The sequence below is a fragment of the Platalea leucorodia genome (assembly GCF_965183815.1).
Source record: "Platalea leucorodia genome assembly, chromosome: 6".
Lineage (NCBI taxonomy): Eukaryota > Metazoa > Chordata > Aves > Pelecaniformes > Threskiornithidae > Platalea > Platalea leucorodia.
Window position 1 is genome coordinate 11228804 of NC_138828.1, and position 23936 is coordinate 11252739.

Genomic DNA, 23936 nt, shown 5'->3' on the forward strand with positions numbered 1-23936 from the left:
GCCTCCGCCGCCACTGCTGCTGCCGCGGTGCAGTGCCAAGACTCTCGGAATAAATAAAAGCGGGCTGCTGTGTATCTCTAGATACATCCAGCTAATAGCTATTATTAGTTGGCCATTTATTTCGAAGATCACAGATGAAGTGGGGACGCCTGTCTTCTTCATTTGGTCAGCGTGTGAAACAGTAATACTCGTAACAAAAAGGAGGGAGATGGGGGAGAAAAAATCCTAACATGAATCAGAAGAAATAATATCTAGCACCCCCCCTAAATCTACCTTCCCCCCCTTTCCTTCCCCCTCCCCCGATCCCTCTCTCTCCACACGCTCTCAGGCGCGGACGCGCACACACAGACAGACAGACACACACATAGATAGACACGCACAGGCACACACACTGTACTGTGTATTTGCCGAGGAGGAGGAGGTGGTGGTGGTGGTGGTGGCTTTTGGAAGAGGAGGAAGAGGTGGTGTTGGGGAGGGGGGATCTCTTTCCCCGGTTGGAGATGATTGTGCTATTCCTCTTTGCCTTGCTCTGGATGGTGGAGGGGGCCCTTTGCCAGCTCCATTACACGGTGCAGGAAGAGCAGGAGCATGGCACGTTCGTGGGGAATATCGCCGAGGACCTGGGCTTGGACATTACAAAACTTTCGGCTCGCCGCTTCCAGACGGCGCCCAACTCCCGCAGCCCTTACCTGGAGCTCAACCTGGAAACCGGGGTGCTCTACGTGAATGAGAAGATCGACCGGGAGCAGATCTGCAAGCAGAGCCCCTCCTGCCTGCTGCACCTGGAGGTCTTCCTGGAGAACCCCCTCGAGCTGTTCCGGGTGGAGATCGAGGTGCTGGACATCAACGACAACCCGCCCGCCTTCCCGGAGCCCGACCTGACGGTGGAGATCTCGGAGAGCGCCACGCCGGGCACCCGCTTCCCCCTGGAGAGCGCCTTCGACCCCGACGTGGGCACCAACTCGCTGCGCACCTACGAGATCACCCCCAACAGCTACTTCTCCCTGGACGTGCAGACGCAGGGGGACGGCAACCGCTTCGCCGAGCTGGTGCTGGACAAGCCGCTGGACCGGGAGCAGCAAGCGGTGCACCGCTACGTGCTGACCGCGGTGGACGGCGGGCAGCCCCAGCAGCGCACCGGCACCGCCCTGCTCACCATCAGGGTGCTGGACTCCAATGACAACGTCCCCGCCTTCGAGCAGCCCGTCTACACCGTGTCGCTGCCGGAGAACTCGCCGCCGGGCACCCTGGTGCTGCAGCTCAACGCCACCGACCCCGACGAGGGCCAGAACGGCGAGGTGATCTACTCCTTCAGCAGCCACATCTCGGCCCGCGCCCGGGAGCTCTTCGGCATCGCGCCGCGCACCGGGCGGCTGGAGGTGAGCGGCGAGCTGGACTACGAGGAGAGCAGCGTCTACCAGGTGTACGTGCAAGCCAAGGACCTGGGGCCCAACGCCGTGCCGGCGCACTGCAAGGTGCTGGTGCGGGTGCTGGACGCCAACGACAACGCGCCCGAGATCAGCTTCTCCACCGTCAAGGAGGCGGTGAGCGAGGCGGCGGCGCCGGGCACCGTGGTGGCCCTCTTCAGCGTCTCGGACCGCGACTCGGAGGAGAACGGGCAGGTGCAGTGCGAGCTGCTGCAGGGCGACGCGCCCTTCCGCCTCAAGAGCTCCTTCAAGAACTACTACACCATCGTCACCGAGGGGCCGCTGGACCGCGAGCAGCCGGGCGGCGACGCCTACACCCTGACGGTGGTGGCCCGGGACCGCGGCGAGCCGCCGCTGAGCACCAGCAAGTCCATCCAGGTGCGGGTGAGCGACGTGAACGACAACGCGCCGCGCTTCAGCCAGCCCGTCTACCAGGTCTACGTGAGCGAGAACAACGTGCCCGGCGCCTACATCTACGCCGTCAGCGCCACCGACCGGGACCAGGGCGCCAACGCCCAGCTCGCCTACTCCATCCTGGAGAGCCAGATCCAGGGCATGTCCGTCTTCACCTACGTCTCCATCAACTCCGAGAACGGCTTCCTCTACGCCCTCCGCTCCTTCGACTACGAGCAGCTCAAGGAGTTCAGCTTCCAGGTGGAGGCCCGCGACGCCGGCGAGGAGCCGCAGCCGCTGGCCGGCAACGCCACCGTCAACATCGTCGTGGTGGACCAGAACGACAACGCCCCCGCCATCGTCAGCCCCCTGCCCGGCCGCAACGGCACCCCGGCGCGGGAGGCGCTGCCCCGCGGCGCCGAGCCGGGCTACCTGGTCAGCCGGGTGGCGGCGGTGGACGCCGACGACGGGGAGAACGCCCGCCTCACCTACAGCATCCTGCGGGGCAACGAGGCCAGCCTCTTCCGCATGGACTGGCGCACCGGGGAGCTGCGGACGGCCCGCAGGGTGCCGGCCAAGCGCGACCCGCAGCGCCCCTACGAGCTGGTCATCGAGGTGCGCGACCACGGCCAGCCGCCGCTCTCCTCCACCGCCGCCATCCAGGTGGTGCTGGTGGACGGCGCGGCCGAGCGGCCCGGCGGCGGCGGCGGCGGCGGCCTGGGCGCGGGGGCGGGCGCGGGGGGCGGCGGCGGCGGCGGCTCCGGCGAGCATCGCCCCAGCCGCTCCGGGGGGGACACCTCGCTCGACCTCACCCTCATCCTCATCATCGCCCTGGGCTCCGTCTCCTTCATCTTCCTGCTGGCCATGATCGTCCTGGCCGTGCGCTGCCAGAAGGAGAAGAAGCTCAACATCTACACCTGCCTGGCCAGCGACTGCTGCCTGGGCTGCTGCTGCTGCTGCCCCTGCTGCAGCCGCCAGGCGCGGGCCCGCAAGAAGAAGCTCAGCAAGTCGGACATCATGCTGGTGCAGAGCTCCAACGTCCCCAGCAACCCGGCGCAGGTGCCGGTGGAGGAGTCGGGCAGCTTCGGCTCCCACCACCACAACCAGAACTACTGCTACCAGGTCTGCCTCACCCCCGAGTCCGCCAAGACCGACCTGATGTTCCTCAAGCCCTGCAGCCCCTCCCGCAGCACCGACGCCGAGCACAACCCCTGCGGGGCCATCGTCACCGGCTACGCCGACCAGCAGCCCGACATCATCTCCAACGGCAGCATTTTGTCCAGCGAGGTAAGGCCCGGCCGCCCCCGCCACCCCCCCCGCGCCGGGCCGTTGGGCGACCGTTGGGCGGCCGTTGGGCGGGCGGCCGTGCCCCGCCGCGGCACTGCGGGCTTTCCCCAAGCCCCGCGTCGCTTTCCCGTCGTCTGCCCGAGCTCCCGCCCCTCCTCTCCCGGCGGGGAAAGGCACTCGGCTTTCCCTCTTCGCCCTTCTTTTCCCTTTAATTCACCCGCCCGCCGCCTCTCTCCCCGTGGGGCTCTAACGTTTGGGAGGCTTCAGCGGCGGGCGAGGGAGAGGTGAGTGCGGGGCAGCCGCCGGCCCGCCCCGGCCAGCCGCGGGCTCCCTCTCACCCGGGCTCAGCAACTGTTGCAGCCAAGCCTGTCCCGTCCCCGTCCCCGTCCCCCCCGGTGCCGGTGAGGGGAGCTGGCCCCGCCCGGGCAGCAGCGGGGCGCAGAGATCCCCCCCGAGCCGATGGCTGCAAGCGGATCGCCTGTGGCTTGGGGCGAGGGGGGGGGGGGTTACTGCTTTTCGCAGAGTCGCTGCAGCTGACAGGAGTAAAATGCCGTGAGGCGTAATCACAGGGTTTTCTGAAGCAACGTTTTCAAACCGTGCCTTTTTTCTTCCTGAAGTCTTTGCATGTGCAAGTAAGGCTTTGGGGGAACCCCCCTCTGGGACTGTGACAATCTCTACAGTTAGCAGGAACTTTAATTAATTTGTGAATTAGGGTTTATTAATTGACTTCTCTTTACTCTGTCTGAACAGCTCTTTATAACCCAAAAGCTGGGTTCGCAAAGGAAAGCATCAAGAGTTCCGAGAAATTCTATGCCGAGACTTAACGTCCCCTCCTGCTAAACATGTTGCCTATATTGTGTTATCTAGTGTGTAGAGAACTTCTATCAAAGCGTATGCCATACCATAATACTCCCCTGTTAATCATTTTCTGCTGGGTTAGCTCATACACGCTCTCAGTACCTCTCTGGCTGGGTACTAATGAAAACAACACGCTCTCTCTTAACATCAGTACTGAAACCTGAATACTGCCCAGTCTGGCAAAAGTGGTTTGAATGATGTTTCCTAAAGCATTAAGTTTTGCGGTAAAATTTCTAATATTGGCTTGTAAGATTGACCTTTCCTCAAAATGTCCAGAAAACTCTGTCTTCTGTTGCCTTTTTAAGGACTCGAGGGTATCTCAATCTATTTCCTTCCTTAGGGTGCAGTAACTGTACTGTCTCCCCCTATTTTTATACACTGCAATTAAAAACAGGCTGAAAACTAGATTACAATAAGTTTTTCCTCAGACTGAGTAGTACACAACTCCAGAAATAGTTCTGTTGATTTTTGTGGGAGTCCTTGTGATGCTCGACAGCATGCACTGTGAGAAAACGTGTCAGAATCTCATCCCAAAAAACTCAGGAAAAAATCCCTCATGCCTTCCCATCTGTGCGAATAAGAATAAGAGCTGGGGTTTTTTTTCCCTTACATCCCAGAAACAGATTGTGTAGGCCTCCTTGCAGCTAAACATTACCATTTATAGTGAATATGGTGAGCTGCTCTGGTATATTTTCTGATGCTGGTTACAGAAATATCAAGAGTTAAAATATTTCCCAATATTTTCTTTTTCCTAGACAAAACATCAGCGTGCTGAGCTCAGTTATCTAGTTGACAGACCCCGACGAGTGAACAGGTATGAGCTCCTTAGCCTTGTTTTCCTAACGCATGCTTTAGCAAGTCTGAATGGGGTGCAGAGATGTGTTTACTGCAGATGTAAAACAGTAGTAAAGCAACGGGAAATTGAATGTATGTAGAGGTATTAAATAAAACGCTGTCGACTAAATGAGTTTGAATTACGGCTTTTCTGAACTGGTTTCAAAACCAACTGAAAAGAGAACAAAATCTCGTTTTGTATTAGTCTAAAACGTGCTTTAAATACTTATGAATGCTTCTGTAGGGTCTTCCAGAAAACATTGGTCTCTCGGAGTTAAAATTGAGCTATCCAGCTTAAGTAAAGGCTACCAAATTATTTATACCAATTACATGCAAACCAGGCGGCGTACTAATGCTTGCTGTCCGTTTCAGCTAGACTACCAAGGTCTGAAAATGCCACTTTTGTTCATGGTGGCCAGAGCACCTCTGCAGAAGCAGTGCAGCAGGCAGGAGTGGGTGAATGCAGCACCGTGTTTGGCCATGTGATGGCAGAAGAATGTTTTATGAGTTCCTCTTTCATGTTTATTCTAATGTAAAGATGTTTCTGTGTCTAGTTCTGCATTCCAGGAAGCAGACATAGTAAGCTCTAAGGACAGTGGTCATGGAGACAGTGAGCAAGGAGACAGTGATCATGATGCCACTAATCGAGGTCAATCCTCTGGTAAGTCTGATAAGAGAATGGAAATAGTAGATCTTTAAGTAGGGAGACTAGAAAGAACAGTTACTTATAGGAATGTAATACAAGAGTGGCATAAATAACGTGAGCATATTGTATGGGAGTATGTTTAAGTCAGCTTGCTACTGCAGTTACCCGGGCAAGGAGACAATTTTGAACCCCTTTCATTCACGGGGCAGAGTTTATTTTACTCATTTAGTTGTGGGGCGGGGCGTGATATGCTATTCTGTATCATCTGCTGTAGCAAAACTTCCCGCACATTAAAACAAAGTTGTTGGTACATTTTACAGTGTATTTTTTTCCAGGGCAGATTTGCAGAATTTCAAAGCGTTAGGCAATTTTGTTTAGTAGGCACTTCAGCTGGCATGGCAGTGTGAAGTGCAGGGGGAGTTCCCAAGGGAAAGAATGAACCCAGTGACTGAATGACAGCCAGACTGTGAGGATTTTTGCTGGGGATCAGTGGAGACACATTGGGTGCTCTGAATGTGTAATACCATAGCATTTTCCGAGGATTGTTTTTAATTCAAATTGAGGCACCATATAGCATAAGTGATCTCCATGTTAATAAGTCTGAGGTATTCTTTAGTACATTTCCTTCCGTCCTGACAAAGGAAAGAAATGCTTTAAAAGACTATGATTTGAATCACCTAGAAAATATATACGTTGCAGTGTTATTCGCATGTGTACAGCTTGCTGTCTTTGCTCTCATACTGCCAGTTTTCCTCTGAAAGGGACATTTGTTTAGAGCCTATGCATTAGAATTCATTCTCACCCTCCCACTGCATTTTAGCACAAATGCTTGTGCTTTCTTCCCTACCACAGTCTCCAAAGGTCTGGTATGTCTTGATTCAATACAGTGATTTCTGTCCCCTTGTTTCCTCTGTGCTCTATCATGTATAAGGATTTGCTACAAGTGTGTCATACAAAATACTGCCAGAGTCTCTCCAGTCATCCTTTTTTTTCCCCTGCCCCCCTGTCTTAGAAGATACCAGGGCAAGGGACTCGGTACTGTCATAGCAGTGCTGCCTCACCCGCGTGCTCTGTTAAGGTCCTCTATTTTCTTGCTGCTGTAGTCACTGTGCCCTTAACGATGGGAAACCCAGGCACCAGGGGAAGAGGAGGCTGCTACAGGGCCCCTTTATATTGCTGCAAGTCATTAATATGCAGACCTAATGAGACTCGAGAAGAGCCAAGAGTCTCCGGAGCTCCCTGCTTCTTGCAGGGCTTCATGCTAAGTGAACAGAGTGCCTATTTTGTGTCTGGGAACCTGACAACAAACCAGGTCTTGCCAGAAGTTTACATCTGAACACAGAGCCTCTTTCATTTTTGGCCTATATATGGCGTATGATTTATTGTTGTTTTAAAAAGCCATGTATTTAGCCTCCCCCCACCCTTTCTTTCGCACTGTTTCTGATGCAGCAATCAGTGCTACTGAGTTATAAAAAGCTCCCTCTCCTCCTGCCCTCCCTGCATTCCTTTTTTTTTTTTTTTTTCTTTTACGCATTTTACTGCAGCAGTCATCTCAATGAACATTTCAATCAGCTTAGTCCCTCAACATAATGAACCATAATAACCAAACAGGAGAGAAAAGAATAAACATCTGCAGAAGGGGCTGGATTTGACTGATGGTGGGAATATAATCATATAGTTGCACATCAACCAAAAGCTATTTTCTTTTTGATGCATTCAGTGCCGTTATTGTTGTGCCTCTGCTCTTTATTCTTTCTCTCCATTTTAAAAGTAGTCTATCTCAGATATGAACACTGGAACTACTGTCAAACTTGGCATTAGTCCTTAGCAGGGTAAATTCTTCATTTTCTTCTTTTCTATTTTATAAAACTAGGGAGAAAATCTAGTCTATACTTGGAAAACAATTTCAAATCATTTAAGAATCTGATGTCATTTATGAACTTCTGTGTCTTCAATGGTGACTCCATATGAAGTAATGAAAGCTGACAATTAGGTTTGGTCTACTCACAATTAACAGTTTGAACTGAAACCTCAATTACACAGAACTTTCAATTTAATATATTGGTGCTGTGATTTGAGAATAATTTGCACACACGATTTTTAAAATGCTAGTTCCAAATTGGTATTTAAATACAAATCTCTGTAGAAACTGCTTTAATCTTCTACATACGTATAATATAGTTTTCCTGTAAGTTTTGGGCTGAATCCTGCTGTCGTGATGCAAAGAACGTGCCCCTTGACCTCAGTGATGACAAGGTATTTTGATATAAAAACTTTACTCTTGCTATTAGCTTTTGGTGATGAATTTTATGGGGGAAAAAAAAGGAGCATAAATCTTGTTTGATCTTGAATGGCCAGAGGAAACATCTGAGGGAATGCCTTCTCAGTTTTTCAGTCGTTCTGGTGCTCTATAATCAATTCTTTCTAAATTATTGAAGGAAAACACACTGGTTGATAACATGGCAGAAGTTTGGGCTGTTTTTTTCAAGATGTTACCTGACAACCATGCAGCATCACATTTGTTTTCGAAAGCATTGTATTTGCATCCAAAAATATTTAGTAGATAATTCACATTGACAAATAAAACTCACTCCCTGCCAGTTTTAGTCAGCAGCATGTTCTGCTCACAAAACATCTCTTTACTGTTCTGTACATGACTTCTGTTACTGTCACCAGTGAGCAGTCCTGTGGCACACAAGTAGCTATTCTATAGTAGTCCACTGCTAGCCAAGCTGACTGTCAAAAGTCATGGTCAATTATTAATTGGGAAGGAAAACACGCAGGATGAAAATCTATCACTGTGTCATAAATTTATCCTGCACAATTATTTAGGGAAAATTCTGAACTCAGTTGTTTTATGTATCATAAAATGTTTTGTTATGTTTTGAAATAAGATTCTAGTTCACCTTTTCACAAAACATATTTTCTTAATAGTGATTTCATCATGGTTTCAAATGTGCTGGAATGTATGCAGGGGATTCATATTGTTCCCATTAAAGTACCACCTGAACGCCTCGTAATTATCCACGTTCTTGTCTACCTTAACATCCACGAAGTACTGTCATCCGCATTTAGCGGGGAATGACAAGTAGTGGGATACTTGAGAGCCTAATTTTCATGGATTGAACAGTCATTTCATTGGCTGGGATAGGAATCTGAGCTTTTTTGGAAAATGACTTTCCAAAGGTGAAGAAGCGCAAGAAGTTTTTGGCAAACAGAGGAGGGGTTTCTCAAACCCCAAGTGCGTGTTCTAATTACTTGTGCTCTTCTTTGTCTGAAAATTGTTGAGACAAAAGCTGCCGTTTGTTGTAGAATAAATGCAACTAATACAACACTACTACCTATTATTAACACACTGTATTTCAATCATGTTCCATAGGAGTAATTTCTAAGCATGAGGTTAGTTTATTTCCCATGGTTGATTAAATTCTTGGCCTCCCTTGTGAAATTGCCGACTTGGGTGCCAATTAATACTCTGCGTGTGTGTATGCTTAAATTGTATGATTAGACACCTGTCCTGTAAGATCTGGACTCATGCCATCAACTTTTTTCATATGGCTGCTCACTAGCTACTCAGCTTTCTCAAGCCGAACACGCAGAGTTCTTCACAATATTACCTTTCTTTCCCATTTTTCACTGAATTGGCATGATGCACTTCAGGAAGGAATATCCAAGATGTGAAGCTAAGAAAATGTACTGTAATGACAGGTTCCCTTTCCCTGCTGATGGCAGGGGGATTGGAACTGGATGACCTATAAGGCCCCTTCCAACCCAAACCATTCTATGATTCTATGTATATAGAAAAATATAAAAACTATAAAATGCATCAGCTTTTTTGCTAATCTTCTCTGTGCAGTACTGGACAGTCTGTGTTGGTGACCGGGTGAGATCTAAAATCAGGCTTCCACTAGTGGACTTTATGAAGGGAATTGAGAGGAGTCTAATACAAAGGCACAGGGTGAAACATTGCCTCACACCTTTTCAGTACAGGTTAGGTAAACTCCAGGAGGGTTAGTTTGCATTATTGCAGAAGAGCTATGATATTTCAGTGTTCATAAGGAGAATTTGAGAAGCCAGAAGAAGAATTTTAGCGATAAGGGGACAGAGAAAACCAGCATTCCTTCTGAGCCTAGGCAGGGTGATAGCTAAATCCTGTTTTAAAGATCACTTGGGCTAAGAGTCTGCCTTGGATAAAGTGAGAGCAAACATGAAAATGGCTTAGAAAAGTGCTTTGACTCAAGCTGAGGGCAGTTTCTTTTTCTTTTTTTTTTTCTCTTCTTTCCTTGGGCTGCATGCTTCACACATGAATAATGTTCACATCTCAATGGTCCAGATAGGGCTTTGAAGCTGAGATTTGGAAGAGCTGAATATTGAAGATGTTTGAGTCTTTGTTCATGTTCTCATGCAGATGAAGTCAGTTTTATCCAAGGCAGCACACCAATTACTTAGCAAGAAAGAATGATAACTTTATGCAACAAAGTCCAATTCTTCAGTAGATCAAGTCTTCTACAAAGGAGGTTAACATCATTATCCTTATTTACTGACACAAAACATGAATCATAGGGAAATGAGTAACTTGTTCAAGGATAATCTAGCCAAGTGGATAGTTGTTCCGGTATGGAGCTCTGAAAAGGAGGCCTGGTTCCCTATGTCACGCCCGTCTTGCATCTAACTAGCTTTTTTTAAGGAGAAACTACCACACAAGAAATGGAAAATGCCATTTAATTCCAAGTAAAAGCCAAAGTTATGGAAAAAATGACACATGTTGGGGGAAAAAAAACCTTCTCAATAACAATACTATGAAAATACTTTGTCAACATTTAATTTTTTATTTTTGCTTTTTATGACATCATTTATTCAGTAATACATATGAATGTTTTCACTCATTGCTCTAAAGGCTTGGTGTATGGCTCTTCTCCCTTAATTAAATTAAGAAAGAATACATTATTTAAAAATGGTTTTAGGCCTAATTTTTGCTTTGATCTAAACTGTCTTTCAAACCAATTAGAATTCATGCACATAGAAATTTTGATTTTCTCCTTTTGAAATACAAAAAGGAAGCAAATTGGGAATAGGCTTCAGAAATGCAACACTACCAAGTATCTGATTCAAAGCACCTCAGTTCAGGAAACTCAGATGCAGATATCAAACTCAATATTTAACTCCTTTCCTAGTTTTTGGTTTCCTTTGAGGGAAGGGTGACGTCTTGTTTTCCTTCAAAATCTGCAAAGTTAAGGTTGTGTGAGAGCTCACATTGCCCACTGGCCTATCCAGTAATAAGGCTTGAAAAAATAGGAATGAACTAGTGGCCTTTGCCCTGAGCTTTTACATGTATGCGGTATTTGGAATAGTGCAATGCTTATCGTTTTTCAGCACTTCAGTGCACTATACTATCTATTTGTATCCACAAAGGACATTTGAAATTCATAACTCAGAGTCACCTTTAAAATCTCAGTTTATCTGCATGCAAGGTCTAATATGATAACTAAGTGAAAAATATAAAGCATTTTTCTTTAATGTGGATTTGCAATTATGATGGATAGTTTAGTTCTGAAGGATCATATATATAACCAGATTTATGAGGGAGATGAGATGGAAGTGTTACACTGCTGAACATTTCTTTTTGTTATAAATCAAGAACATGATTCTTGGTGTATGAAGGAGTTCTGTGCTGAATGTCTTACTTCGTTTACCATGATATATCCTTCCTTCTTGGAAAATAGCAAATAGCCTTCCCCTCCACCCTGTTTTTAATGTTTTTCAATTAGAAACAGAGAATTGTATACCATGACCCACAGGAAAAAGGTGGAGGAAAAATAGCCGGCATTTATATCATAGTCGGTGTAAATATACATAGGTGCCCAGGGATTTCAAAATCAGACTGCTAATTTGAATTTATTTTCTGTGAAAATGCTAAAACCAAGGGCTTGGTTCAGCACTCATTAAACTCTTAGGGAATGCTGTAACTGGTTCAAGTAGGAACAATACCCAACCCAGGCCTCTCTGAACATTTTGTTCCCATCCTAAACAAGCATTTACATTCTAGCTGTGTTTTCCAGCAGTGTATATTAAAATTCAGATGTATATGTATATAAAGTTTGGGGGTTTTTTTCCCTTTTACAAGTTCTCATCTTCAAGGGGGGAAAAGTTTGTCATACAAGCTTACATTTTATATCCCCTACATTCATGACTTTGTTTATTCAAAATCCTGATTTATAGTGGCTATAACATCTCTTTTATAATAAGCTGTTATATAATACTATTCAGTGCACTGCAGTAGACAAGCAGTATTCAAAAGGGAACTAAAAAATAATATTTGGATAGAGACATTTTGCAGTTTAGCAGCTGATGTGAAAACAAAATAGTAAAATGGAGGGTAATTTTCCGGGGAAATAAAAATCCATGAAGGGAAAAAAAGGGTCCATCTTTGAATATATATCTTAAAACCAATATTATTATCATGTCTCCCTCCCCACTGACTAAAGAATGTAATTTAATATTTATCCGTAAGTTTTTCTTTCTCCTGCTGTCATTCAGGAAATGTTGAATGAATATGGTCTCTGACACACTTAGTGAAATGTAACTGTAATCATTTTCCTATTAAAAGTAGGGTTATTTGTTGTTTACATGTAACTTTGCTAGGAAGTCTGAAGATTGAAATAACCATTTTGTGATAATTGTCACTTAAATCTTCCGAATGGCAAAAAGTTAGATTCATAAAATATGTCTTTTCTTGCATAAGATACATTTTTGTGCAGACATTTCAGTACATAAGATACATACACACACGGTTTTATAGACATCGTTACGCATTAATTTCTTTCCGGGAAGCCTGCATCTGAGTCTTTCATTTCAGTCTGTGGTAGCTACTACCACTACAGAATTTAGAACTATACAATTTGTACGCCTTGCCTGATGATCTTCATTTGATTCCTTAATCATATCTGCAGTGCACGTTTGCATTCTTTAACAGTTCACTGATCAGTAATTTATTTTCAGACTTCTGCATGCCAATTATCAATGCAAGGTTCTAATCGAAACTGGACCTCGCATTGTATATTACTTAATTTAAAATTAAAAAGTCATTATAAAGTGAGATTAATCTGAGGTAAAAAGCTTTTTTTTTCTTCATGTTTTTTCTAAGTGACTGCCTTTAGTACTCAAGCACTTGTTGATAGCTCAGAAAGATTCTTGCTTGCTGAAGAGATTGGTTTTTTGTAGTGTGAGATATTGCATAAATATTACTAATGTAAGTCAAATTATGGTTCAAAACAGTGGTAGAATTCTTAATACTAATCCTCACATTGGAGATCAAGCTAATCCAGTTCTTTACAATGTTGGCTGGTGAATGAGCTACATTACATGAATCTTATTACAGCTGTTCAAAATTTTTTCCTATTCCTCTTGCAAGTGGTGTCATTTTTTGTAATTCTAATGCAATGCTTGTAAATGCAATGTTTATAACAGATTTAGTTCGGTTTTGACATACACCTATTCTAAGACACTCAGTTCTCTTTATAAATACAAGAAAAAGATATTTCTTTACTGTTCTGCTTTTCTGTACGGTGTTGAACATCAACTTGGAGATGCTGGTATTTATTTTACTCTATGCCTATGATTTCATACGCCATTCCTCTCAAAACAAGTATAATCCAACAACTTAGTGACTCACAGTCAGGAAATATTCTTTTGGAAGGCTGATCTGAAGGCAGTCAATAGAAGCATAGCTTGTCATTTGAAATCTTAATAGCATTAAAGGATTTGTAAGCAAACAGTTCTGTGTTGGCAGGGACAAGTGTTTGCTTATATAGGGGAAGCATTAACAATTTTGTCAATAGTATCCACAGCCATGTCACATCGGACTACGGCTATCTTTGTACTGCTAATTACAGTAATTTATTATAGGATTTTGTCCCATTACTTGGATGACTTGCTGATAGTAAGGACTGCTGCAGTAGCAATGAAAACTTTCTGTGAAAGGATGATGTAACGATTAAATAAGCCATCCTGATCACTTGATTCCTACTTTGTAAGATCCACTTCTAATGTCAATAGGCTCTAATAGGTGTATACTAATGTATGCACAGATAGTTCCTTTCCAGGACCCATTAATATTTCATTTTCATAAATGAAATCTGCGATTCCTCAGTCAGGACATTTCATTTCTTTGGTCAGAGATACATTTATGTAGAAACAATTCCTTCATGCTCTTAAACGAGTATTTTCAACCGGTGAACCACAGACATCAAGCTACAAGTGGAATTGAACCTTATTTGAACGGGTTCTAAACAGTGAGCTCTGCAAGGGATTTCGTGAGATAGAACCACCAATACCCTTCTTCTTGTGATATTTTTGTGTGTGTCACATTCTGGCATTGAGTTACACTTATTAAATGGTGTCTTTGACTTCTGAAGACTGGACAATCAGAATTTTTTTTTTTTTTGTTGAGGAGATGAAAGTAGTGGAAGAAGTTCTTACGACATTTCTCTCTCCACTTCTCTCTTTTCTCGGCATAAGCTTTCTTATCTGTCAGCAGCTGTTCGTGATGCTGAAGCTTATATCTCTAGTTTCTTTTTCTCTCATGCTTGCAGGCATGGATCTCTTCTCCAATTGCACGGAGGAATGTAAAGCACTGGGCCACTCAGATCGGTGCTGGATGCCTTCCTTTGTTCCATCTGATGGACGCCAAGCTGCAGATTACCGCAGCAATCTGCATGTACCTGGCATGGACTCCGTTCCAGACACTGAAGTGTTTGAAACACCAGAAGCCCAGCCGGGGGCAGAAAGGTCCTTCTCCACCTTCGGCAAAGAGAAGGCCCTTCACAACACTCTGGAGAGGAAGGAGTTGGATGGACTGCTGTCTAATACACGAGCGCCTTACAAACCACCATATTTGAGTAAGTACTATTCAAAAAGCTGTGTGAAAGTGTTCCCTTTGCGGGAATAAAAATGAGCTCTTTCTGCTATTCATAGTAGGAATAATACAGACACAATTTTAGGAGCAATGGGGAAAAATGGCTTCTCTTGGATTCAGGCACCACTGAAGAAGGCATTGTTCCATGCTTTTAGAAAAAGACAAAACCCTGATTGTTTTTAGTGTGACATGATTGTCAACAACAAAAGTATCAGCTGATATTAGTGGGGGAGTTGCTCAGTTTTGTTTTCTGATGCTGGATTATTTTCAAAGTTTTCTTGGATAGATGGTTTAAACATTGACATTGCCAGGATAACATTTTTTAAGACTAAAATTAAGTCAAGAGAACTGTCCTAGGAGTTTCTTTTTATGATTGAGCAGTATCTTGTGAATAAACAGTATGTGTATTATTTTGAAGTAACTAATTACATAGTTAACATTAAGGGTTTGGAAGGAAGAAGACAAAACTTTTTGCCTTCGGTCTGATCATCTTTCAGCCTACATAGTATTGACTTTTGTCAGTGCTCCTCCGTGCCTTCTGTCTTGTTCCAAAATCTTGCCTCTTTCTTTCGTCACCTTTTGTCTGTGGTTGGGTGGCATGAAAGAGTGTGATAGATCTCAAAAAGACCTTCATAATTCCTTTTGGAGTCTGAGACAGTTGTAGAACCCTACGGGTAATACTTTGATCTAATATGTCTTTTCATTCTATTTAGCAGCCTTCTGTATTTTATTAGAGACTGTAATCTCCTTGACTTCAAGAGTCTATGATGTTTATCTCATCCAAATAAGCCAAAGACATTAACATTGCAATACTGACCCTTTTTAAAGCAACAAAAGTCTTTTAGGACAGCAGATGAAGGGTAAAAAAAAAAGAATGTCACTGAATGGTATTAATTTATTTATTTTTATAAAGCCTTTAGTTGTTCTGAAAGGTGCTGCACTGGCAGTCCTGGCGTGTGAAGATCTTTGCTACAGATCATTCTCAGCACAGACAGCTCAGTTCTCCCTTCTTAATTAGCTGTCCAGGTATTTCAGTCCTTCAGAGAGGTCTTTTTACCACTTCACTCTTTAGATTTGCTTTACTGAAAGCTTCTAAATTTGGATACCAATTCTGGTATGTGAAAGCCATTCCTAAAAAAACCTGTCCTGAGACAATCAGCTTATTTTGTGTAGGCTAAAATGTCCAGCGTCAATCATCTGGTCATACTCTAAAGACCAATATGTGAAATTTCAGTTAGCTATGACCTAACGCCTCATGACTCTCTCTTTCCCTATCTGGTCTTCCATCATTTACCTCTAAGAAACATTTTTTAGTACTAAGCTGTAATCTAGCAGTACTAATTTCATCTCTATCACTTCAGTTAAAAATTTTGAGTTTTGTAGCACTGATGTCTAGTCTAAATCACAGCAGAGATCCTATGCAGTATGTGCATTACAATGATGATTATATCTGGTGACACCACAATGGTAGTTCTGTTCTGTTTTGTTCTAGGCCTGGGAGTTTTATTTGAAATAACAATGAAATATTTATTTTATTGATAGTTTAGGGATTTTAAATTTTGTTCAGCTAACATAAGTAGTGTTGTTGAACAATGTGTTTACATATAGACATTGGTCTACATTTTACACTTTTCTGGTATAAGGGCATAAAAAATTGGAGGTAAAATGTCAGAAGTAAACAATATAAATGAGTGGTATTACATAATCCACACCTGAGGATCCAGATTTAGTTTTTTTAGCTAAAACTGCTACAAAACGAGAGTAATATTTCTTTGTTTTATTTTCCCTTATTTAATGTTTTCTTTAGTAGAGCTTTAGATTATAATTGCATAGCAAATAAGAGGGGCAAAGAAAAGAAAGTGAGCACAACAGTTGTAGTAATGAGTAAATAATTCATTATTAATAATGTATTCAATGAATAAGGCAAGAGGAATGCATAAAAGGAAGTTGATTCAGGAAGGAACTTTAGCTGAGCCACTGGGTAATTGCAATTCTAAGAAATTCAACTTCTTAACAGAGAAGATCACATCAAAATCAGTTTGTTGGTAGAATGATTTTTTTTAAAGAAGTGATTAAAATGTATGAAACAGAACCCTCATATTCTGCAAAAATACATATAATATATGTATAAAAAGTTGCAGCATGTAGGAAAACAGCCATATGAAAAAACAGTCGCAAAGAAGAAAAAGTATATTGCAGAATGCAAGAACTATTTGAACTAAAAAGGTCTCTTAAAAAAAGAGAGATTCTTAAGCAAAATGATCAGAAAAGAGCATAAGTTCTAGCAGGTAAACTTTAAGAGTGGAGATAAGAGGGACTTCTTAGAGCACATAGCCAAAGGCATGCAAATAAATATGGACAATTTTTAAGATGTCAAGTGTAGTAAGCTAGGAGAGAATTGGTGGGTCTCTTGAGCTCCCGTTTGTGAGGACAAGGACGTTGCAGAGATTCTAAACTGTTTCTTTGCATTTGTATTTACCAGAGGAGGGACGGAGAAAGAAAGACGGGCATATTTAGGAAGCCACCCATCCCAGGTAATCGTTTCAAATAAACGTGCAAGACTGAGTGATGGAAGAGGATGTTGTTGAAAAATTGACTAAAACAAATAGGAATAAGTCAGTGGATTACGTGTTTCTTTAATTTTCAGTTTCTAACAAAAGCTAGTAAGCAAAGAATGTCAGAAGTGTTTATTGTTAAAAAAGGTACTAGAAAATCTTGTAAATTAGAGACCAGTGAGAAACCTTAACATAGGACATAAAATTGTAACTCGGGGGTTTTAGGAACAAGGTAGCTGGCATCTGCCGCGGAAAATTGCACAGAAAGATTGTCAATCTATGAGAATTTTGATGGAGTGGGTGAGAATTAATCAATATAGTGTATTTGAACTGTCAAAAAAACCCTTTAGCATAGCTTCTGTGTAGTAGAAGAAGCTACTAAAGTAAGCAAGTGTTGTCACAGGGCAAAGCGCTACCAGACTCTCTGTGCCTAAGAGAAAAAAATCCATAAGGATAAGTGGAACATTTTAGCAGAGCTCTCCAATTGTCTATGCGGAGATCCATGGAGTTTAAAAAATTAATTATCTAGAAATGGAAACAAGAAAAAGTGGGCGGTATTTGCAGATGACATAAAATGGTTTAGGACAATCAAGTCTCTAATAGCCTACATATGCCCACATCATGCACTGAAGCATGATCCAGCAAACCCAGCCTGCTTCTGACCTAGCTCGCTCTGGAATTGAAAGCTGCAGAGCAGTGTCAGCACAGTGGAAGAGCTGAGCAAACTGACTCGCTTAAGCTGTGCCATTTGCGCAACAGCTACAAATGGGTAAACTGGTAGCTCTACGTGGAGCTTTCACTGTGCCATATGAGTGTATCTGCTCCAGTTTGTGTCTGCTTGGTGATTCCTGCACTGCGTTCCAATGGGTACGTTCAGTGCAGAACCTTAGAAAAGATAAATGAGGAAGGTGATGTATATTATCATGAGAAATTTGAACTCTTCTTGAGAAAAAAGACCATGGAATAATTCCCTGAAAAGTGTCCCCCAATGTACAAAGCCAGCAAGAAGGAAATAAAATGCTAGGTTGTAAAAAGGAATTGAATTGAAAAGACGCTAAAAAAGTATTGCAAAACATATCACTTTGTTGCTCTAGCCAGTCTATTAGTTCCATCGAAATACATAGCATAACGGCAAAAATACTGAAAATATTTCTAGGCAAAGTCATACCAAAAGCTTAATACTAATTAATTTATATGAGCTGTGATAGGGACATGAAGTAAACAGGAGACTGCATGAAAACAGAGCTGGGCACTTTTGTTTGCCATTCTCAGTAACAAGAGAGCAGCAAGCCAGCAAAACAACTGAAGGACAACCAGGTCGTGAACTGATAAGATCATACACATTTGATAAAATGATACACATTTGACACAAGTAATACAGCAATCTGTCGAACTTATGATTATGGAGTGTGATTGAAACCAAAAGCTTAATAGTGGGGATTTGGGTGGTTGCTTCTTTGTTCTTTGAAGTTTAGGTCATTGCATGGATAAATGAAAACAGCAGCAGGTATATTACAAATTAGAATGTAGAAAAAGGTATAAATCCTCATACCTGAAAGGGTTTCTTTATGTCCCATTATCAAATTTTCACCTTACTGGTCTAAGCCATTGGACTTATTCGTCCACTAATTTCCACATAAACATACATATTCTGTATATTTTTCTGAGCAGAATACACCAAAAGTAGATTTCTTTGTACTCAAATAATATATTTTGAAGAATATATTTTTTACTTATGTTTTAAGTTTTTATTATGAATACAAGTTATAAAATTGTGATGGGATCAATAAATTGTAGGGGTTTTGAAAATAGTTTTCTCATAGAGTGACTCCAGGATTCTTCTAACTTGCATATTCTTACTGCGTAACTTACACTTATTTCTTCTTATTCATCCGTGTGATTTCAACACTGCCTTTCTGCAAACAGTTAAGAAATTTTCATAATGACTTGAATGTTCATAGAACATGAAAGACACTCTGAACTTGACTGGAGAAAATAAAACAAGTGAAATAACGTTGGTGAGGAAAATAAAATGTAGCTTTTGAACAAATCCTATATTTTAAAAATATATTCTAACCATTTCTATCTAATTTTTCATTCAGTGGTGGTTATATTAGCCATTATTTTTATAAGTATTTTTACTGTAGTGACGAAAACCCCTAATCCAAGATTCAAACTCTGTTGTACCAGATTCTGTAGGATATCTAACAGAGACTATCTTCACAGTGAATACCTGATGAGTCTGATTCTGATCTATTTCTAATACCTTGGACTAGGTCCTCAGATGGTAACAGTGGGAATAGCACCACTACATCCATCTCAGTTGTGTTTCAGTCTGTAATTGATGATAAGAAGTAGCTTTAATTTTTTTTTCCTGTAATTGTGGATCATTCTAGATGTGCGTTTCTTTTATAATGCTTTAGAGCTTTCCTAAAGTTACATACTGACATTAGTGACAGAATATTTTTTTCTTCCTATTAAGAGGATAGGATTTTTTTTTATATATATTAAAACAGTCCAATATTGACATAATACCTTAACTTTCTACGTAGAAATGCTTATTTTGCTCTAAAAAAATTACTTTGGCATAGCTTAATCTACTTTGGAAGCAAGTTAAAATAAACTACACAAAGGCACAATTTACTACACAGAATAACAGTGTGTATACAGGGAGACATTCTGGAATAATAATTGTGTTCTAAAGTAGCCCCCTAATTAGCTCTGCAATATTTTCTATGTACACGCAAGCACCTTCATCTTCACTGATGAAACTATATCATTATCACGGTAATTATTGCCAACACCATCAATATATTTTATGTATGAATCAGGATTTTACCATGTTAGGTATGACATATACATAGAGACAGAATAAAAAAGCTGGTCTCTTCCGCAAAGAGCTGGCCGCCTAAGCAAGGTGCATTGGAAGGGAAAAAAATCCCTCTCTTTCTTTGGCTAACTGTTTTGATTTGTGTGGCATGGTTACTAAACATCAGCACCAGCTCTGATAGATGCACATCAGTTTAGGCTTGCAGAGTCAAATGATTTGGATAAGACTTGCTTGTATATTCCAAAAACATTCAAAGGTAAGCTTGCCCTCAATCTGTGCCTCTGTTTCTTAGCCTGGATAGCCACTGACTCACTCTGCAGTAGAGGTACAATGAAGGTCTGTACACAGTCAGGGAGAGTGGGCTAGGGTCTGAGCACAAGTCCCTGTGATTATGGGAAAGTGTAGATGTAATCCACAGTTCTCATTCTACAAAATATTTGTCACCTGCTCAACTTGACCTATCCAAGTCAAGCTGGTTTACAAATAAAATTAAAAAGCTTTCAAAAGTCTTTGCACAGCTGAATGTTTAGGAATTGGACCATCAATTTATTTCAAATCATCTACCACAGAGCTAGCACAAAGAACGGTTTAACTTACAATCATTATCCATCTCCCTGAATTAGATTAGAACAAATGACCTAGAGGAGAAAAATGTTCATGTCTTTATACCAGGACAAGAAGTGTCTCACAATCCTTTGATTATTTTTCAAAGGAATAAAAAAAGTGCATGTAAATATTTTTGGGGTATTTTGATCTAGTTAGCATCAGAGAGGCCTATTTCTGTATGGCAGGATATGTAACAGAACATTTTCTGCTGATGTTTAACATCAATATATGAAAAGATGTTTTAAGCAAGAAGTCTTTACTGTTTTGGAAAAGTTTCAAAAAAAAAAAGAAGGAAATTACAATTTTGTATATTTAATGTGATGGGAGAAGAATTTTCTTTGTTTTTTGTTTAGTTACATCTCATTTCTGGGAATTATTTGTGTAGTTTTATCACAGCTGTGATAGATGTTATAGCATTATATTTGCATAAACATAAATAACAGCCATTTTGAATGGGACACTTGATTAATTTTTAAAAATGAGGCCTCTCTACATTTTTGCTTTTAAAATTAGCCTACTTGAGTTCTAATACAGATCAGGTAAACTCCTGAGCTGTCTGATCCCTTCATTAATCATTTTTAACTCAATTGGTGATTTTCACACATACTTAAAGTAAAAATGCACAGAAGTAAAAGCAAACAAATTAGCACCAATAAGTTGCATATACAAATTATAGGTCTTGGGGTAAGAAGAAAGAAAACATTGTAATGCTGGATTTAAAAAAAAAAAAAGTTGCATTGAAATGCAATTTTTATGAGTATGAATAAACAAATGATATGTGCATAGTAAAAGAGTTGTTCCTTTGTGAATAGTACAGTTTTGTGCTCAAAAAGCATGTTAAAATTGTATCTTTCAACTTTCGATCTGATCTGCATATGATCATGCATAGCTGAATATCCTGCATACCCTGTCACAGACAGTGGAACTCGTCACTCATATTCAGGAATTTATCTCTGGACAGGATACAGCTCTCATTTCGGCACAAACGAAAATGACTCTGTACAGGTAAATTTGCTCAGCAACAATGGAGGCTGAGTTGAAAAGCCAACATCTAATAATGCTAAGAAACCTAACTGAATACTGTTCTAAAAAATCTAATAGAGCATTCCCATTTTTGCTGTATCTGAAATGCTAAGAGATTTATTCACTTATAGCTCAAGTTTGCCACTTCAGATACATCATCTCTATTAGGTAAATAAAGCTCACAAAAAAACCCCCAAACCTGAAATAAAACTTAAACAGGTAATACTAATTAAAATATAATAAGGGGAGAGCAAGACTGTGAGGTATTTTGACTCATTATTGTAGGTGCTTGATGATCTTGAATAAACCACTTATGATGATTCACTGTTCAGTGATCATTGCATAACTTCTGAAAGGTATTTTTATCTCACATTCATGACTGGTTTGCATTCTTCATCTGAGCTCTCGCTCAACGGGAAGAACACTTACACAGTATTACTGCAATAATAGAAAGGAAACGGATAATTCAGAAAGCAAAATTAGAAAGGAATATATAAATATGCAAAAACAACTTGGTTGTAGCCCAATAAAACCTATAAATTACATTAGTTTTATCAATTTTTATGAAAATAATGACTATAAGAAAAAGAAATAAGCATTCTTCTTTTAATTTTAAAGCACAGGTATTAGCCGTTCTATTTGCAAATACTATTTGCTTGAATCTCTTTATGTAATTGAGATCTTGGACAGAATTAATAGTACCCTGTACTGTACAAAATACTGATAAGAAATGTACCTGTCATTAGGCTTGCATAGCATCTTTTATCTTAGACAACTCTAGAGCTCTTTGCAACTACAGTGTGGGAAAAAGTTAGACAAACTTGAGTAACTTTTATTTAAAGAAAATTATATTTTTAGTTTGTCTTAAAAATATATAATTTCAACTATTTCTTTTCCTGTAATAGCTGTAAAAGTCTGTATTTGCCAGTTCTGACTGGAACACATACAAATCTTCTGTATCTAACCATCTCAGACTGGTGCTATATTCATTCATTTTTCAATTTTGAGAGTGCTTATGTCTGCTGTGAATATACCATCTGTGGAGATTTTTTTAAAAATAACGAAATACCATTTTCTTGATTCCTACCAGTGGGATATGAAAAAAACCAGCAGAAAGATTGCTTGAAACTTTAGGAGTAATTTTTGAGATTACTGTGTCATGCTGGTTTAAAATTCCAAAATGCCTCTTGTCCTATAAATTTAAATCCTATGACAAAAGTAATTTAGCCACTTATGGACATGAGTCTCTTTAGAAAGCAATGAGATGTTTGCAGTTAAAATTTTCAAAGGCACTAAAGTTATTTATTTTTGATAGGCAAATTCTATTCATTATGAATAAATGCTATTCTTACACGTACAAACCTCCTTATTGTGACAGTCAGGAGCTGGAGAACTGAATGTGAGCCTAATCTTGGGTCTATGCGCAGCAAAGTCTTTTCCTCTCTGCTTGCCTCTATCTGCGGAACTCCTTGGCCTGCACAGCAGAGGAAATTATTCTTGTTTCTGGCTCTTTCGCCGCACACAATAACTTTGATTTTCCGCTGTCATTTCCACTGCTTTAATTTTTGAGGGCTTCCCTTCCCTTCTTTTTTGTTTGTTTCTTGACCAAAAGAGGAAAAATAGGGAAAGCCATTTAAAGAATGCAACAAATAGCCAGTAAGAGAAGGAACTGCATCTATTTATTGTGTTTGGACAAGCACACTATAGGGATCGGTGTTGCTATTTATCTGGCAAGCCAGTAAACAGCTCTATTTGTACACTAGCCAGCGAGAATCCACAGTTTCATGCTAGCAGTAGGATGACTGCTGCTGGGAAGTAGCTGTCAATATATTTAATTTGTTTTAGAAACATAGTATGGTGAAGTCAGAAGAGTGAGAAATGATGTATTTGGTACCTTCTTGTAAGACAGGAAGTAGGAGATACAGACAATCAGAATATAATTTTTAACTTCAGTACCTAATAGATTGTTGGAAGAACTAACTATGATGAGAGTAATCAATGTGGATTCACTGAAAATCCCAGCTCTCCTAAGGTAATTTAATTTCCTTCTTTGATAGGATAATGGTCTTTATTGGTTGAAGAAAATATTGTGGACATGGGGCAGCAAATCTTCAGAACTCGCTTCCTAAATTCTGGCTGAAAATTACGTGCCTGTATGAGTTGCAAGAGTAAATCTGCATTTCTTGCGTACACATGAATCTATTTCATATGTGTAAATCATGTTATTTTACATGACATTTTCACGGGTTATCAGGAGTATTGTGGATTAGAAAGAAAAAAAAATGGATGCAGAGTAGATTCACCAAAGAAGTTACGGGGATGACAGACTCCTGTTTTAGCAAGTGACCTGAGTCCTCTGACCTTATCTTTTCACCTCCAGCATCATGGCTGCATTCAGCACTGGAAAAGGATTCATTATGAAACGGCTTGAATGCAACCTTTCTTTATTCATAAGGAATTTGATAGATGCTGATATTGTGGATTCATCTTACGTCAGAGTAAAATTCTGTCACTTTGTGACTTTTTTAGTTGCCTATTGGTGCTTTAATCTGACATCCATCTA

The 23936-nt window shown here is 41.2% G+C and overlaps 1 protein-coding gene across 2 annotated transcripts in view; it reads left to right on the top strand.

The window, feature by feature from the left end:
* Nucleotides 1–500: 500 nt before the first annotated feature.
* PCDH10 (protocadherin 10) overlaps nucleotides 501–23936 on the top strand; it is a gene marked incomplete at both ends in the record, with an annotated part of 29218 nt that continues 5782 nt past the window's right edge. For both annotated transcript variants that reach the window (XM_082315509.1, XM_082315510.1), the window contains 4 exons: nucleotides 501–3107; nucleotides 4721–4779; nucleotides 5354–5460; nucleotides 14037–14342. In XM_082315509.1, the coding sequence (XP_082171635.1) occupies nucleotides 501–3107; nucleotides 4721–4779; nucleotides 5354–5460; nucleotides 14037–14342 (3079 nt within the window). The remainder of the gene's footprint in view (nucleotides 3108–4720; nucleotides 4780–5353; nucleotides 5461–14036; nucleotides 14343–23936) is intronic.